This window comes from Aotus nancymaae, unplaced genomic scaffold (assembly GCF_030222135.1).
Source record: "Aotus nancymaae isolate 86718 unplaced genomic scaffold, 86718_ANA_hifiasm-v0.15.2.pri h1tg000003l, whole genome shotgun sequence".
NCBI lineage: Eukaryota > Metazoa > Chordata > Mammalia > Primates > Aotidae > Aotus > Aotus nancymaae.
Window position 1 is genome coordinate 76,085,365 of NW_026988414.1, and position 15,677 is coordinate 76,101,041.

Consider the following 15,677-nt stretch of genomic DNA (forward strand, 5'->3'; position numbering starts at 1 on the left):
AAAGCTCACCCAGATGAAACTCCTTTTTATGAAATATTCTCGGAAAATCTAGAAGATAATGTCTCTGAGATTTTAAAATTCTTAGCATTACAGGCTGAAGAAATCTTGATGTGGCGATAACTCTAGTGACAGCTGTGCAAGAAAAATTAAATGAAATAAAAAAGAAAATGGAGGAAGACATGTATCTAGAATATAAAAAGAACTCTTTCACATCAATAATAAAAAGTCAATCCAATTAAAATTTGGGCAAGAAAAAAGCAGAAGAAGCCATAGAGCAGTTATTCCATGGCATTCCTGTTTACAATTAAGCATTTCTTAAGTGGGGAAGCCATGTCTGATGTAGAACTCTTGGAAATCAAAAAGAACCAAATGAAAGAATAAGCAGGAAAAAATAAGTGGGAAACAGCTCATTGAAACAGATCTAAATCTTGACACATCCGATATCCAGTTCTTGGAGGATGCTGGAAACAATGTGGAGTTAATTGAGTCTTTGTTCCAGGAAATGGATGACCTGGAGCTGGGGGATGAGGAGGATGATCCAGACTCCAATCCTGCTGAACCAGAAAGTGACTCCACTGACCAGAGGACTGTCCCCATCTGCAGCGTCTCAGCTGCCACAGCATCACGGCTATGCACAGAGGGTTTTGATTTTCCTTTTCTTTTCTCCAAGAAGAAATAACTTTCAGGAGAATATACTTCTGTTAGATTTAATCATTCAACTTAATAAACTCACCTTAAAATTTTAAAAAAGTCAATTGTATTCCTATATATCAATAACAATTAGATATGGAAATTTAGAAAATAATTATCATTCACAATAGAATCTCAATATATTAAGTACATAGGAACACATTAGACAAAAATATGAAAGACCTACACAGTGAAAACTAAAAAAAAATGCTGAGAGAAATGAAGACCTAAATAAATGGAGAGTTATATTTTGTTCATAGATTTTGAAGATTTAATATTATAAGATGTCAGTTCTCAAATTGACCTATATAGATGCAATGCCATCCCCGACAAAATCTCAACGGGTGTTTTTGTAAAAATTGACAAGGTGATTCTGAAATTCCCATGGACATGCAAAGGACCTAGAATAGAGAAAATAGTTTTTAAAAAGAAGAACAAAGTTAGAAGCCTCATACTGTCTGATTTCCTGACTTACTATAAAGCTACAATAATCAAGACAGTGTAGTATTGGCATCCAGACAGACCACAACTGATTTTTTACAAAGCTGCCAAGGCAATTCAGTATAGAAAGGATAGTCTTTCCGACAAAGGATACAGGGGGAGTTTGGATACTCACATGCAAAAACATGAATTCAGACCCTTTACCGTAGACAAAAAATAACTCAAAATGAATCTAGGAGCTAAAACTATAAAACTCTTATAAGAAAACATTAGAGAAAGTCTTTGTGACGTTGAATTAGGCAAAGATTTTTAGATACAATACAAAAAGCACAATTGGGCTGGGCACGGTGGCTCACGCCTGTAATCCCAGCGCTTTGGGAGGCCGACGCAGGTGAATCACCTGAGGCCAAGAGTGGGAGACCAGCCTGGCCAACATGGCGAAACCCTGTCTCTACTAAAAATACAAAAATTAGCTGGGCATGGTGGCAGGCGCCTGTAATCCCAGCTACCTACCCTGGAAGCTAAGGCAGGAGAATCACTTGAACCCAGGAGGCAGAGGTTGCAGTGAGCCAAGATCGTGCCACTCACTCTAGCCTAGACGACAGAGTGAGATTCTGTCTAAAAAAAAAAAAAAAAGAAAAGAAAGAAAAAATTCTCAGAGAACGGAAAGATTTTAAATGATCATGATGTTAACTGGAAAGGTTAACACTAGGGGCCAAATCTGATAGAAACAAGTTTGGAAATAGTATCCTGCCATTAGGTCTTGAATGCACAAGTATCCATGCTTGTAATTCATCAACAGCATTCTCCCCAAAAGGTTTGCCTCTTGATTTTTTTATTTTCCCCAGAATGTTCAGTGGTGTGGTAAAGACTTATTTTTTTTTAGAAACCACACACATATAAAACAGCTTTTGACTCCTTTCTGTTTATAAAGACATATTTGTGTATATTTTATATATATATATATAAAGTGGCTGTGCAGCCTCTCCACACATATACATATGCTCTGGTTAACTGGAGAGTTTTGGAACTCAAGTATTAAATTACTATTTTTTTTAAGTAGAAAAAGACATAATAACAAAGGTTAAAAATTGGGATAAAGTATTAGGCTTGGCTCACAAAATTAGCTCATTTGACCAAACACTTTTTCAAGGATTGAACAATCTCAGTCAATAAATGCAAGGCCATAACTATAAGCAAACAACAACAACCCCCCACCCACCCCCACCCCCACACATGCCTTTTACTAAATGTGGTATGTGTCATGAAAATAAAGTTAAGATTATCTGATGAGGAGAGTTGATGATGAAGACTGGGAGTTGCTTAAAAATGTTAGCTCATTATGAAAATCATAGCATAAATGTATGTCATATTTTAAAACTTATTAATGACCTTCTTCACCAAGGATGTCCTCCTGCCACCACGCCATCAAGCCTTATTTCATTGGTAGGTTTATTCATGTCGCCTTGTGTGCTTCTGGAATGTAATCCTCCCCAGGTAATCTTTCCAGTTTATTCCTAGCATAAATCCACAGCCTAAAGTCTTAGCATGCATTTATACTGCTGTTCTACATCGTCCGTACTACAATAATGCCCTAAAGCTGACAACACAACTCTCCAAATATAAAGAATGCAGTGTAATGATATTAATCATGCACATTACATGCCTGTGTGCCAGGCACTATGGTTAATATTTCAAATATTTTAACCCCCCATCAATCTTAACAACTGCATGGGGCAGGTGGTATTATTCTCACTTTACAATGAGAAAACAGGTTTGGGGACCTTAAACCCATGTTTTTCTTACTGCACTTCCGCTTCCACAGATACGGGGGATAGTCTCAGGGCTGGTTGGCTACATAGGGAATTTGTGTCTCAACAATCCCAATTAGCCACAGGTTTTATTAGTCCTTGTTTCCTTGGTATTTTCTAGCCATCTATTACTATTGTCATTGCTGTTACAGTGACTCACTCTAGCAATCTTTTCCCCTCAACCACCCTTCTCTAACTTGTAATATCTCGGAAAGATCACCAGCCTTGTTAGAACTTTGGGTAAAAGAGGCATTGAGCAAAGGCGGTGGTGATAATGGTGGTGGGGGTAGAGGGGTTGAGACTTGAATGGGGAATCCGGCGTTCTGAGGAGTCTTATAGGACAGGGTGCTGGAAACTTCTGATAGTCTGGGTTAGTTTACCTCAACACATCCTATGACAAACAGAAGGGGTTGGCTTATATATGTGAATAAGTTGAGAGAGACATGTAGGTAGGTGTGCATATAAAGAAAAACTGCAGTGGAGAAAGCATCTTAATTCTTATTTTTCATAGATCACAGAGAACACTGAAGAAACGTCAAAGTGAACCAAATCATTGCTTTTATTTTACAAAGGCAGAAAATGAAACACCATTAGGTAAAAGAATTAAAAATTTAATCCTTTATTTCCTAAATGAAACGCTTGTGTAACCTGTCATATCATGAACCTGTCATAATCCACTCTGCTGCAAGGCGTGTGTGCTTTTGTAATGGCGTCAGTCCATCAGCAACTGCTAAGTAGGGGATACCAGTAAAATTCGGAAGTCACATTGGCTCAACATGCCTCTCCCTGGAAAGCTGATGTGCTGAAGCAACCAGACAAATGTTCACACACCCAGAGAGAAACCCTAAGGGATAGATGAAGATCTTATGAAAAAGGATGAAAATCCTTTAAGTGCAAGGAGTAGCTGGCTTAGTGGCCTTCAAAACCACCCCATTCTTGCTGTTGATATATCTGAGAAGCTGCAAGTACAGATGAAAACACCGAGAAGACATTTCACCTGGCAATTAGAAAAAAGGACTGACTGGCTGGGTGTGGTGGCTCACACCTGTAATCCCAGCACTTTGGGAGGCTGAGGCAGGTGGATCACGAGGTCAGGAGTTCGAGACCAGCCTGGCCAAAATGATGAAACCTCATCTCTACTAAAAATACAAAATTAGCCAGGCATGGTGGCAAGTGCCTGTAATCCCAGCTACTTGGGAGGCTGATTCAGAATGGCTTAAACCCGGGAGGTGGAGGTTGCAGTGAGCCAAGATCGCACCACTGCACTCTAGCCTGAGTGACAGAGCAAGACTCCACCTTAAAAAAAAGGGCGGGGGAGGGGGCACTGACTGATGGATACCTCTATATCATGGATCTGTCTTTCAAAGGAAGAAACAAAACCCCAAAAGTTTAAGACTGCAAAAGATGGACTAATTCTAGGTGCAAATGCCAGTGGAAATTTAGGATTGTTACTGTACTACACAGGTTACAAAGTTCCAAATCTATTTTCCTTGTAATTTTCAGTGCATGATTTTGCAGAATGCAGTTTTCATCTTTTTAGGTGCAACATTAAGAACTGGTTCAGTCAGAACAATTTTTAGTTTCTCCAGTTTTTTTTACCCGAGTTACATGGGAAAAAAAGAAAAGAAAAGAAAAAAGCAACAGTAACTTGAAGAAAGTGTGAAAACAAGTCTTGGAGCAGTGGAAAGGTCTGGGGCTGGTAAATGGCTTAGGCAGAGGCACATGGACTGGCCAAACGTAACAGCCCATCTCTGAACTATATCCTCTGTCAAGGCTGTGGATGCTTCTCCACACATCCTGGCCCAGTGTAGGCACTGTGAATGCAGTGTGTCACTAGTGTCACTGATTCATTCATCACCCATCATTCATTCATTTAACAAACACATGAGGACCAGACACTGAGACAGAGTATACAAAATGAAAAGTGCTCACATAATTTAATTAATAGATTTTATTGTTAGATTTTCAGAAAAACTGAGCAGATAGTACAGAGTTCTCCTATGTTCCTCCCCCGCCAAGCCCTGGTCCCAGGCCTTTATTATTAACATCTTGCACTAGTGTTTGTTTAACCAATATTGGCACATTTTTATTTTTTGAGACAAGGTCTCACTGTCACCCAGGGTAGTGGAAGCCTATAGTTTACATGAAGGGTTCTCTTTTTGTTGTATGGCTTTATGAATTTTGACCAATATATAATGGCATGGATCCACTACTTATAATTTTTTTGAGATGGAGTCTTGCTCTGTTGCCCAGGCTGGGGTACAGTGGTGCGATCTCGGCTCACTGCAACCTCCACCTCCCAGGTTCAAGCGATTCTTCTGCCTCAGCCTCCTAAGTAGCTAGGATTACAAATGCATGCCAGCATGCCCAACTAATCTTTTGTATTTTTAGTAGAGATGGAGTTTCACCGTGTTAGCCAGGATCTCCGGACCTCAGGTGATCCATTCGCCTCAGCCTCTCAAAGTGCTGGGATGACAGGTGTGAGCCACTGCGCCCAGCCATGCATCCACTATTATAGTATTGTATACAGTAGTTCCACTGCCCTAAAAATCTCTATTCCATGTATTGACCCCTCCCTCCCACTGAACCTCTAGCAACCACTAATGTCTTTACTTTCTCCAGAATGTCACATATTTGAAATCATACAGTGTGTAGCCTTTCAGACTGACTTCTTTCACTTAACAATATACATTGAAGGTTCCTCTATGTCTTGTGACTAAATACCCCAATCCCTCTTTTTTAAATAGCTAGGCCATACGATTTTTTTGGATGGCTTAAACATTTACTTTGGCAAAATATATGTAAGATTTAAATTTTAACCATTTTGAAGTGTACAGTTTAGAGGCATTAAGTACATTCATTGTATGTACCAATCACCACTATGCATGATCCCACACTAATCTGTGTCCCTTAAACAATAAATTCCCATTCCCTCCTGTTCCCAGTGACAAAAAAATAACCTTTGTTCTACTTTGTCTCTAAGAATCTCACAACTCTAGGCACCTCACATAAGTGGATTCATAAAGTATTGTCCTTTTGTGATTTACTTCACTTGGTGTCTTGTTCATCCATGACGTAATATGTAGCAGAATTTCCTTTGTATGGCTGAATACTCCTCCATTGTGTGGATATAACACATTTTGTCTGTCCATTCATCTGTTAGACATTTGGGTTGTTTCTACCTTTTGACTACTGTGAATAATGCTGCAATGAACATTGGTATACAAATATACCCTCAAGCCCCTGCTTTCAATTACTTTGTGTATATACCCAGAAATGCAATTGCTGAATCAAATAACAATTCTATATTTAATTGGAAAATCACCATACTGTTTTCCACAGCAGCTGCACCACTGTATATTTCTATCAGTAATAAGAGTGCCAATTTCTCCACATTCTTGCCAACACTTTTTTTTTTTTTAGTAACAGCTATCCCAATGGGTATGAAGTAGTATCTCATTGTGGTTCTGATTTGCATTTCCTGTTTAGTGATATTAAGCATTTTTTCATGTGCTCTTTGGCTATCTGCATGTCTTCTCTGGAGACCTATCCAAATCCTTTGCCATTTTTAAAATCAACTTTTTACATTGTTGTTGCATTTTGGGAGTTTTGTATGCTGGATGTGAAGTCCTTATTAGGTATGTGAATTACATGTATTTTCTCCCACTCCATAAGTAATCTTTTTACTCTGTTGATAGTGTCCTTTGATGCACAAAATTTTAAAATTTTAATTAAGTCCAATTTGCCTATTTTTTCTTTTGTTGTCTGAATTTGGTGTCATATCCAAAAAATCATTGCTACATCCTAAGAGTTTTATCGTTTTAGCTCTCACATTTAGGTCTTTGATCCATTTTGAGTTAATTTTTGTACACGTTAAGGTTGCAACTTCATTCTTTAGCCATGTGGTTTTCCAGCTTTCCCATCACTATTTGTTGAAAAAACTATCCTTTGAATAGTCTTGGCACCCTTGTCAAAAATCATTTAGTTACATATGAGAGGGTTTATTTCTAGGGTCTCCAGTCTATCCCATTGGTCTGTCTTTATGCCAGAATCACATTGTTTTGATTACTTAATTAGTAAGTTTTAAAATCTGGAGGTATAAATCTTCCAATTTGTTCTTTCTCAAGACTGATTTGGCTATTTGGGATTCCTTCAGATTCTATATGAACTTCAGGGTGAGTTTTTCTATTTCTGTAAAAAAAAAAAAAAAATCCTAGAATTCTGATAGAGACTGCAGTGAATCTGTAAATCACTTTGGGTAGTGCTCACATATTAACAATATTAGATTTTCCAATCCATGAACATGAGATGTGTTTCCACTTATTTATGTCTTTATTTAAGCAGTGTTCTACAGTTTTCATTGGACAAGCCATTCACCACCTTGGGTAAGTTAATTTCGGTGTCTTTTAATTCTTTTTGATGCTATGGTAAATGGAACTGTTCTTGTGGCTTCCTTCTCAGATTGTTCATTGTTAGTGTACAGGAATGCAATTGATTTTTGTGTGTTGACTTTGTATACTGCTACCTTGCTGAATTAATTAACTCTAACGGTTTTTTGTTCTTGAGACAGAGTCTCACTCTGTCACCCAGGCTGGAGTGCAGTGGCACGATCTCAGCTCACTGCAACCTCCGCCTCCCGGTTCAAGCGATTCTCCTGCCTCAGCCTCTTGAGTAGCTGGGGCTACAGGTACATGTCACCATGCCTGGCTAATTTTTGTGTGTGTATGTATTTTTAGTAGAGACAGGGTTTCACAGTGTTAGCCAGGATGGTCTCGATCTCCTGACTTCATGATCTGCCCACCTGAGCCTCCCAAAGTCCTGGGATTACAGGTATGAGTCACCATGTCTGGCCTTTTATGGGTTTTTTTTGGTGTGAAATCTTTAGGGTTGTCTACAGATCATACCATCTGTCAACAGATAGGATTTTACTTCTTACTTTCCAACTTGGATGTCTTTTATTTTTCTAGCTCAGGCTAGAACTTCCAGTACTGTGTTGAATAGGAATGGTGAAAGAGTGAGCGTTGTTGCTTGATCTTAAAGGAAAAGCTTTCAGTCTTTCACCACTGAGTATGACATCTACTGTGGGCTTTTCATATCTGGCTTTTGTTATGTTGAGGTAGTTTCCTTTTATCCCTCATTTGTTGAGTGTTTTTAATCACAAGAGGCTGCTAGATTTTGTCAGATGCTTTGTCTGCATCAATTGCGATTATCATCTGGTTGTTTTCCCTTCATTCTGTTAATGTGGCATATTATACTGATTTTTGTATGTTGAACCATCCTTGCATTCCAGGAATTGATTTCATTTGGTTATGGTGTATAATCCTTGTAATATGCTGCTAAATTCTGTTTCCTAGTATTGACAATTGTTGAATCAGTGCTCATAAGGAATATTAGTCTGTAATCTTTTCTTGTGGTATCTTTGTCTGACTTCAGCATCAGGGTAATATTAGCCCCAGAATCAATTAGGAAGCATCCTTCCTCTTCAAAATTTGAGAGGGATTTGGGTTATTTTTTCTTGTTTGGTAGAATTCACAAATGAAAATCATCAGGTCCAGTGCTTTCTTTTCCAGGAGAATTTTGATTACTAATTCAATCACCTTGCTAATTATAGTTCTATTCAGATTTTTAATTTTTTTTCATAGTTCAGCAGTGGTAGGTTTTGCATTTCTAGGATTTTGACGATTTCATCTAGGTTGTCCAATGTATTCTTATAACCCTTTTTGTTTTTTTAGAATCTAGAGTGCTGTCCCCATTTTCATATTTTAGCAATTGAATCTTCCTTATTTTCTTAGTCCATCTAGGTACAGGTTTTTCAACTTTATAGTTTTTAAAAGAATTTTCATTTATTTTTCTCTAATGTTTCTATTCTTTATTCAATTTATCTCTTCTAACCTTTATTTCCTTCCATCTGCTAGCTTTGGATTTAGTGTTGCAAAGTCAGATGACATGAGATGTTGTTGTTTTTGAAATAGAGTCTTGCTCTGTCGCCCAGGCTGGAGTGCAGTGGCACGGTCTCCACTCACTGCAACCTCCCCTTCATGGATTCAAGCGATTCTCCTGCCTCAGCCTCCCAAGTAGCTGGGACTACAGGCACATGCCACCACATCTGGCTAATTTTTTGAATTTTTAGTAGAGATGGGGTTTCACTGTGTTAGCCAGGATGGTCCCTCTCTCCTGACCTCATGATCCCCCGACCTTGGCCTCCCAAAGTGCTGGGATTACAGGCATGAGCCAACCGTGCCCAGCCAACATGTGATTTTTTTTTCTTTTTTTTTTGAGATGGGGTTTCACCATGTTGGCCAGGATGGTCTCGAACTCCTGACCTCGTGATCCGCCCACCTTGGCATCCCAAAGTGCTGGGATTACAGGCGTGAGACACTGTGCCTGGCCTGATTTTTTTTTTTAATGTAAGCATTTATGTCTATAAATCTCTCCTTTAGCAGTGCTTTTATTACATCCTATAAATTTTGGTATGTTGTATTTTTCTTTTTAGCTTCCCTTGTGATTTCTTCTTTACCAATTGGTTGAGTGTGTTAATTCCACATTGGAGGCTTTATTGTTCAATGATCCCATCTCAAGTTTGCTGATTCTTTCTTCTACCTGCTCATATCAGCTGCTGAACCCCTCTAGTGAAAATTTCATTTATTATACTTTTCTCCTCCAGAATTTCTTTTTATAATGCCTAGCTGTTGATATTCTGATTCTGTTCATTTATCATTTTCCTGATTTCCTTTCTTTGTTCATGCTTTCATTTAGTTCTTTGGACATATTTGAGTTGTTTTCAAATATTTGTCTAGTTTCATGTCCTTCATTAGGACAATGTCTGTCAGTTAATTTTAATCTTTTGAATGGGCATTATTTTCCTGTTCCTTTGAATGGCCTGCGATTTTTTTCTTGGGAATTGGGTATTCACTATTATAATATGGTAACTCTAGGTATGAGATTCTTTCCTTTTCTCATGGTTTTCTGGATCGTTGGTATTGTTTATTGTTAAAAGCTGTTATCCATTTGTTTTCAGAGTTCTCCAAACTATTTTTATAAAAGATAATTCCTTTTGTGTGTGATCACTGAAGTGTCTCTTCCTTTTATGTCATGTTCAGCTATTTTGACAGAAATTCCCTTGAATGCCAGGAACTATCCTAGATTATACAAATTGGCTTCATGCCAGGTAAGCCTTCAATACTTACTTTGGCCTGTTTTTGAGTGTAGGGACTAGAGCAAGGTGAAAGCTTAGGTCTTAGAACTTTCTGGGGCAAGTGTTTTCCCTGGGCATCCATGTCGAATTTTAAATCCCTCCTGTATTTACTGTTCCCAAAAGTCTTACCCCAGATTCTCCGCTGGGTCTTAGTTGTTCTATTTTATGTTTCTACTCATCACCTTTTGCCCCAGACACCTGTGGTTCTTTGCAGCTTTTATAAGCAGTGCCCACCCTTCCAGTTAGGCAAAACAAAAATGTGACCTTGGGTCAGTCCTTCAGGTATCCCCAGATGGGTTAGAAAAAAATGTACACAGTAATTTGCAAAAAGAAAAAAAAAAAGTCTCTTCTGTTTTCCAAGGAAGGAAACTGGGCTTCTGCTGTTTCAAGACTGCCACAGTGCAGGGAGGAGTTGGGGCAAGAGCCAGTAAAAATGTCACAAAATTTTCCTACCAACCATTCTGAAGATGATTGGGCATTCTTTTGGTTGCTGTAAACCTTTGCGTTTTCCAAAGCTCCAATAAAGTTTGTTCAGACAGCTGCTACTCAGTTTTTAATTTTTTTTTTTTTTTTTTTTTTAGACGGAGTTTCGCTCTTGTTACCCAGGCTGGAGTGCAATGGCGCGATCTCGGCTCACTGCAACCTCCGCCTCCTGGGTTCAGGCAATTCTCCTGCCTCAGCCTCCTGAGTAGCTGGGATTACAGGCACGCGCCACCATGCCCAGCTAATTTTTTTGTATTTTTAGTAGAGACAGGGTTTCACCTTGTTGCCCAGGATGGTCTCGATCTGTTGACCTCGTGATCCACCCGCCTCGGCCTCCCAAAAAGTGCTGGGATTACAGGCATGAGCCACCGCGGCCGGCTCTAGTTTTTAAAATGTTTTGATAGAGAAACAAAAGCTTGCAGCTTCCAAGTCCACCCACTTTGCTGATGTCGCTCAGGTCAATTATGTTTTATTCCTCCCTATAATCTCCCTATAATTCTAGTATTATAACAAGACCTTGAATAGAGTATGTTTATTAAGTATGGTGATTAAATTTTGGTTAGTCAAAATTAGAAAAATGTCAGTGGTTTCAAAATTCTCCTCAATCTGATCATTTCCATTTAAAGGCAACATTAATGAATATATTTTCTTTCAATTTCCTCTGAAGTAATCTATCTTGCCTATTATGTTTGCTGGCTGTGACAACAGTCACTACAGAGTGAAAACTTTTATAAGTCTGTTTTAAGAAATGAAAGTTTCCAGAATATTACATGATATTTATTGGCTTCTGCCAGTTTCCTACTTTGTAGCAGCCTATGTTCTTATAACCTGTCTTCAGTTGTGGCATAGGGTAGAAGTTAAATACATAAAACAAAAATAACATGTCTTGCAAATATTTGATTATTCTTCCCTATATAAGGTCAATATTAAAGTAACTTTCTGGTACCACACTCTTTATATAGTACAAGTGTTCATTTTGTTCATTTAACAAGGATATTATTACTAATGCTTATTTATTTTATTATTTTAGGATTTTCATTAAGCCAATTCATACCCAGTTTCTACAAATGCAAATCAAGTCAGTCATCTAAAATCTTATGATTTCTTCCTAACAAAAGGATCTGGAGTCTTCTGTTCCCATTAAAACTCAATTTATGGCAGTGCAAACCTGGGCCAGACTGGGTATAAAATGACAAAAGCACATTTATATTCTTAAAAATTTCTGAAGATTGCACAGAAAAAGTTCTCAGATTTGAAAAAGTTTGTTTTAATTTTTTGCATGTTCATTTTGTTAAATCTGCAGTATAAACCAGCTGCACATCTTTTGCTAGCTGACCTCCTAGGTTGAAGGTTAGGGTTTGCTGTAAGCAAAACTGAGATAACTATAATGTAAAGTGGCCTACTGGATTGCCCGCTTTTATCAGTCTGCAGAGGTGTGTCTATATCTAGGTCTTAATTTCAGGGTTTACTTGCCCTCTTCCTTAGACTTTACTTGGATCAAAGGGAATGGAAATATATTCCTTGCTTAAGGCTTATACAAAGGAAACTACAGCCCCAGAAATTATTTTGCTTTGAGAGTATGTAGATGAAATAAGTATTTTTAAATGTCTTGATTAAATAAAGCACTTGTATGATCTGATCGTCCCTTAGTAAGTAGGCTAAGGATACACCTTTACTTCTCTTTTTTATGCTCACATTTTTTTTCATGTCATCATTATTTTCAGTTTCACAGAGGACTACAATGATTGTTATCGCTAGGAATTTAGTTTGTTTCTAGCTAATATTCCTTTAATGCTTTTGTTTAAGACAAGCCTTTCAAAATTGTAATAAATGAGTTATGCAGATTTAACTTTGGTTAAATTACTATTTCCCTTCCTTGCAGAACTTCAAGGCCTCTGAGAGGCAGGGAGAATGACTTCTGTTCTTATCAGTACTACTATTATTTCTATTAGGTCAACTTTTCCCTTTCTACTTTGCACTAAGGTTTCAACCAGGTGACTAAATGATTAACAAGCTCCAAAGGCTCAGCTATGAAAAGGAACCCTGTAACAACAACATTAAATACTGTATGAAATTATCCTGTATTAGACTATACTTTGAGATGTAGAAAAATATTTTGAGTATTAATTTGTTTAAAATAATCCATTCTATTCTAAGGCTCATTTTGTTCATAATTTTCAGTTTTAAAAATCCCTTTTCTCTACTGTTCAACCAACTCTGGTTAATATTAGGGACCAAAAAAGTTTGAAAAATATTTGCCTTATGAGCTATATGAGCACATTCAAGGAATAGAATTTTAAGGTATTTTGATAATAGCTGAATAACAAGAGCTAAATATAAATATTCACAGATGAAAAGTTTTGACCAATTTTTCTTTGGACGTTCCTCAGGAACTAGTATTTAGAATAACCATGAATTAAAGGGATCTTCTAAGTATTTTTATCACATATATATAAATAGCAAGAGAAAAATCTTTTGAGTTTTAAAAAAAGGGGATAAAAGTGATAAAAAGGGAAAAGCAGGAATAATGTTAATATATTTGACTTTACTTACCTTGCAAGTGTTCTACTGTCCTGTTAGAACAAACCACTGACTGTTAGAAAAGTAACGTTAGTTACATCATAGTGTATTAGGTGGAATATGCTAATTTCTCTCTCGTAAAACAGTCTGGAGGTGGATATCCAGGCCAATTATGGTGTTTCTTCAACGAGGTTGTGCAGGGACCAAGATCCTTCTGCGGTTTTCTTCCAAATAGTGTGTTGCCTCCTCTGCAGGATCCAGGATCGCTCACTACCAGATCCACATTCCAAGCAACAGGATACAGAAAGGGGCAAAAAAAAGATCATGCCATTTTGAAGGAGACACATCATTTCCCTTCACATTCTATTGTCCAGAGCAGTCATACCTGCACAGGAGACTGGGAAATGGAGTCTTTATTCTAGGAGGCAAACCCAACTGAAAAATCAAAGGTTCTATCATTATGTGAAAAGGAAAGAATGGATATTGAGGGAAAACTGGTGCTCTCTGCATATCTCTTATTTAGATATTTGTATAGAAATTCAAACCTGAAAATCATTCTACTGGGAATATGACAGGAATGACTAGCTGACAAACATCAGCTATTCTCGGTTTTCATTTATAAAGGATCAGTTTACTTCCTTTGTTTATCCACCAAAAGCAATGAAATGCAAAACATTTTCTGAATGAGTTCCAAGGTATGTTTTATTGGTATAAAACCAAAATAAATAAGATGATGTAATTCTCTGGTCTACCAGTTAGCTATATAGACCTAGATGAAAAAAAAAGACTTACTTAAGGAAAAAAAATGTTTTACTTACAATTAATAAAATACTGATTAGTCTTGTCAATTTATCTGACCAAAACAAAAATAGTTCTTTAATTTTTGTCAAGTAAAAAGTAAGTAGTAATATCACAACTTCTGAAAAAATTCATAAAATTGAAAAGCAGAGAAAAATTTCTCAAGCCATCAGTATATTTTTCTCCTTTACTATAGGAGAAAAAAAGGTATTCATCATTCTGCTAAAAGACATCACCTAACATTGCAAGGGGTACTCAGGGAATGTCTTAAATCTCTATCATACTGATGAATCCCCTTTTGCTCTTCCTATGGAGGAAGACTATTTAAGGTCACAATACTCAGCAGCTACATGATCTGGTGCAAACAAGCAAAACTATAATCACTCTGCTTGTGCCTGATGCAAAAGCTCTCAACTCCTATATGTCCAAAGTTGTCCTTCATCTAATATATTAAAAACTACCTTTGTGTGATCTTAGAAAGCTACAAAACAGATGTATCTTAAAGTTATTTTTGTTTGAAATACACATAGACCAAGTTTCCATTTTCTCAAAAAGGCAGGACCCAAAAGTTATATTTTATGAAAGCCACTTTAAAGATGGCTTTATTTAGATGACCCCAGATGTATGAGTGCCATTATTGTTGTATAGCTATGAAACAGATCATCATCTTTTACCTCATTACATTTCCTCAATATAAAGTTCCCAGTGACTATCCGATCACATCCAATTTCTCCATTTCCAAAGAAGCCGAATAAGGGCACACTAGGAAAATACTTTCTAAATGCATCAGCCTCAACATTCCCCTTGGCTCTGTAATACTGAAAGCCCCTGCCAACACATGCAAACATGAAGCCAATGGTGTTCTGCTCTGGAATGCTGGCCGCTTTGAGGCGCTGCATCGCAGCCTCAGCAGTCTTCTCATCATTGACGTCCTCGCTGAGGAGCACAGTGGCACTCTGGATTCGGTGTCCACTAAATGACAGTCCAACCACACCAGTGGCATCAATATCCAGAGGGTTCCTGAAAAATTAAGTTAGAAAAGTGGCAATATCTCATGGAACATTAAAATTTTTAAATATGAAAGCAAAATCCTTCTGATTCACTGATGGGAGGCTGCTGCCTTTAGCAGCCTATGGTCAATCTGAGGCGCACCCTCACAAGTGAGTAAAACAGGGTTAAAAGTTATTAAAATTAATACATAAAAAATGCACAAGGCAGATCAAGAGAAGCCACCATTTTTTTTAGTCACAAATACAAAGGGGCAATGCACATCCATAACAATTGCTCAAACCCATATTCAGTTATTAGAAGGTAGCTTCCTTACCTTTCTGACTTCCTTGAAAGGAACCTTATAATTTTATTAATATACACAAAGATATCCATTAAATGAAGCCTTCTGCTATTATTTGCACTGTTAATGTCTTTTTCCCCCACTTCAGCTGTCAAATTCTGAAAGAGGTATATTAAAAAGGGGTGATTTTATTTTTTTAGAGACAAGGTTCTCTGTCAGCTAGGCTGACGTGCAGTGGCACAATCATAGCTCACAGCAGCCTCAAACTCCTGGAATAAAGCAATCCTCCCGCCTGAGTCTCTCAAGTGGGACTACAGATACATGTCACCACACCTGGACAATCTGTAAACATTTTGTAAAGATTGGATCTCACTATGTTGCTCAGGCTGGTCTCAAACTCCTGGGCTCAAGTAATCCTCCTGCCTCAGCCTCCCAAAGTTCTGGGATT

General features: G+C 37.7%; 2 protein-coding genes across 7 annotated transcripts in view; one reads left to right on the forward strand and one right to left on the reverse strand.

Moving 5' to 3' along the window:
- The window catches only part of NRG4 (neuregulin 4), a 113,801-nt gene that overhangs the window by 94,864 nt on the left and 3,260 nt on the right, over window positions 1–15,677 (forward strand). Inside the window, exon 5 of one of the 6 annotated variants that reach the window (XM_012457703.2) lies at window positions 500–2,743. The exons of the other annotated variants lie outside the window; for them this stretch is intronic. Coding sequence (XP_012313126.2) covers window positions 500–510 — 11 coding nt within the window. The 3' untranslated portion in view covers window positions 511–2,743. Of the gene's footprint in view, window positions 1–499; window positions 2,744–15,677 lie in introns of those variants that run through there. 6 annotated transcript variants of the gene reach the window in all.
- The window catches only part of FBXO22 (F-box protein 22), a 30,989-nt gene continuing 29,136 nt past the window's right edge, over window positions 13,825–15,677 (reverse strand). Inside the window, exon 7 of the mRNA XM_012457701.2 lies at window positions 13,825–14,958. Coding sequence (XP_012313124.2) covers window positions 14,541–14,958 — 418 coding nt within the window. The 3' untranslated portion in view covers window positions 13,825–14,540. The remainder of the gene's footprint in view (window positions 14,959–15,677) is intronic.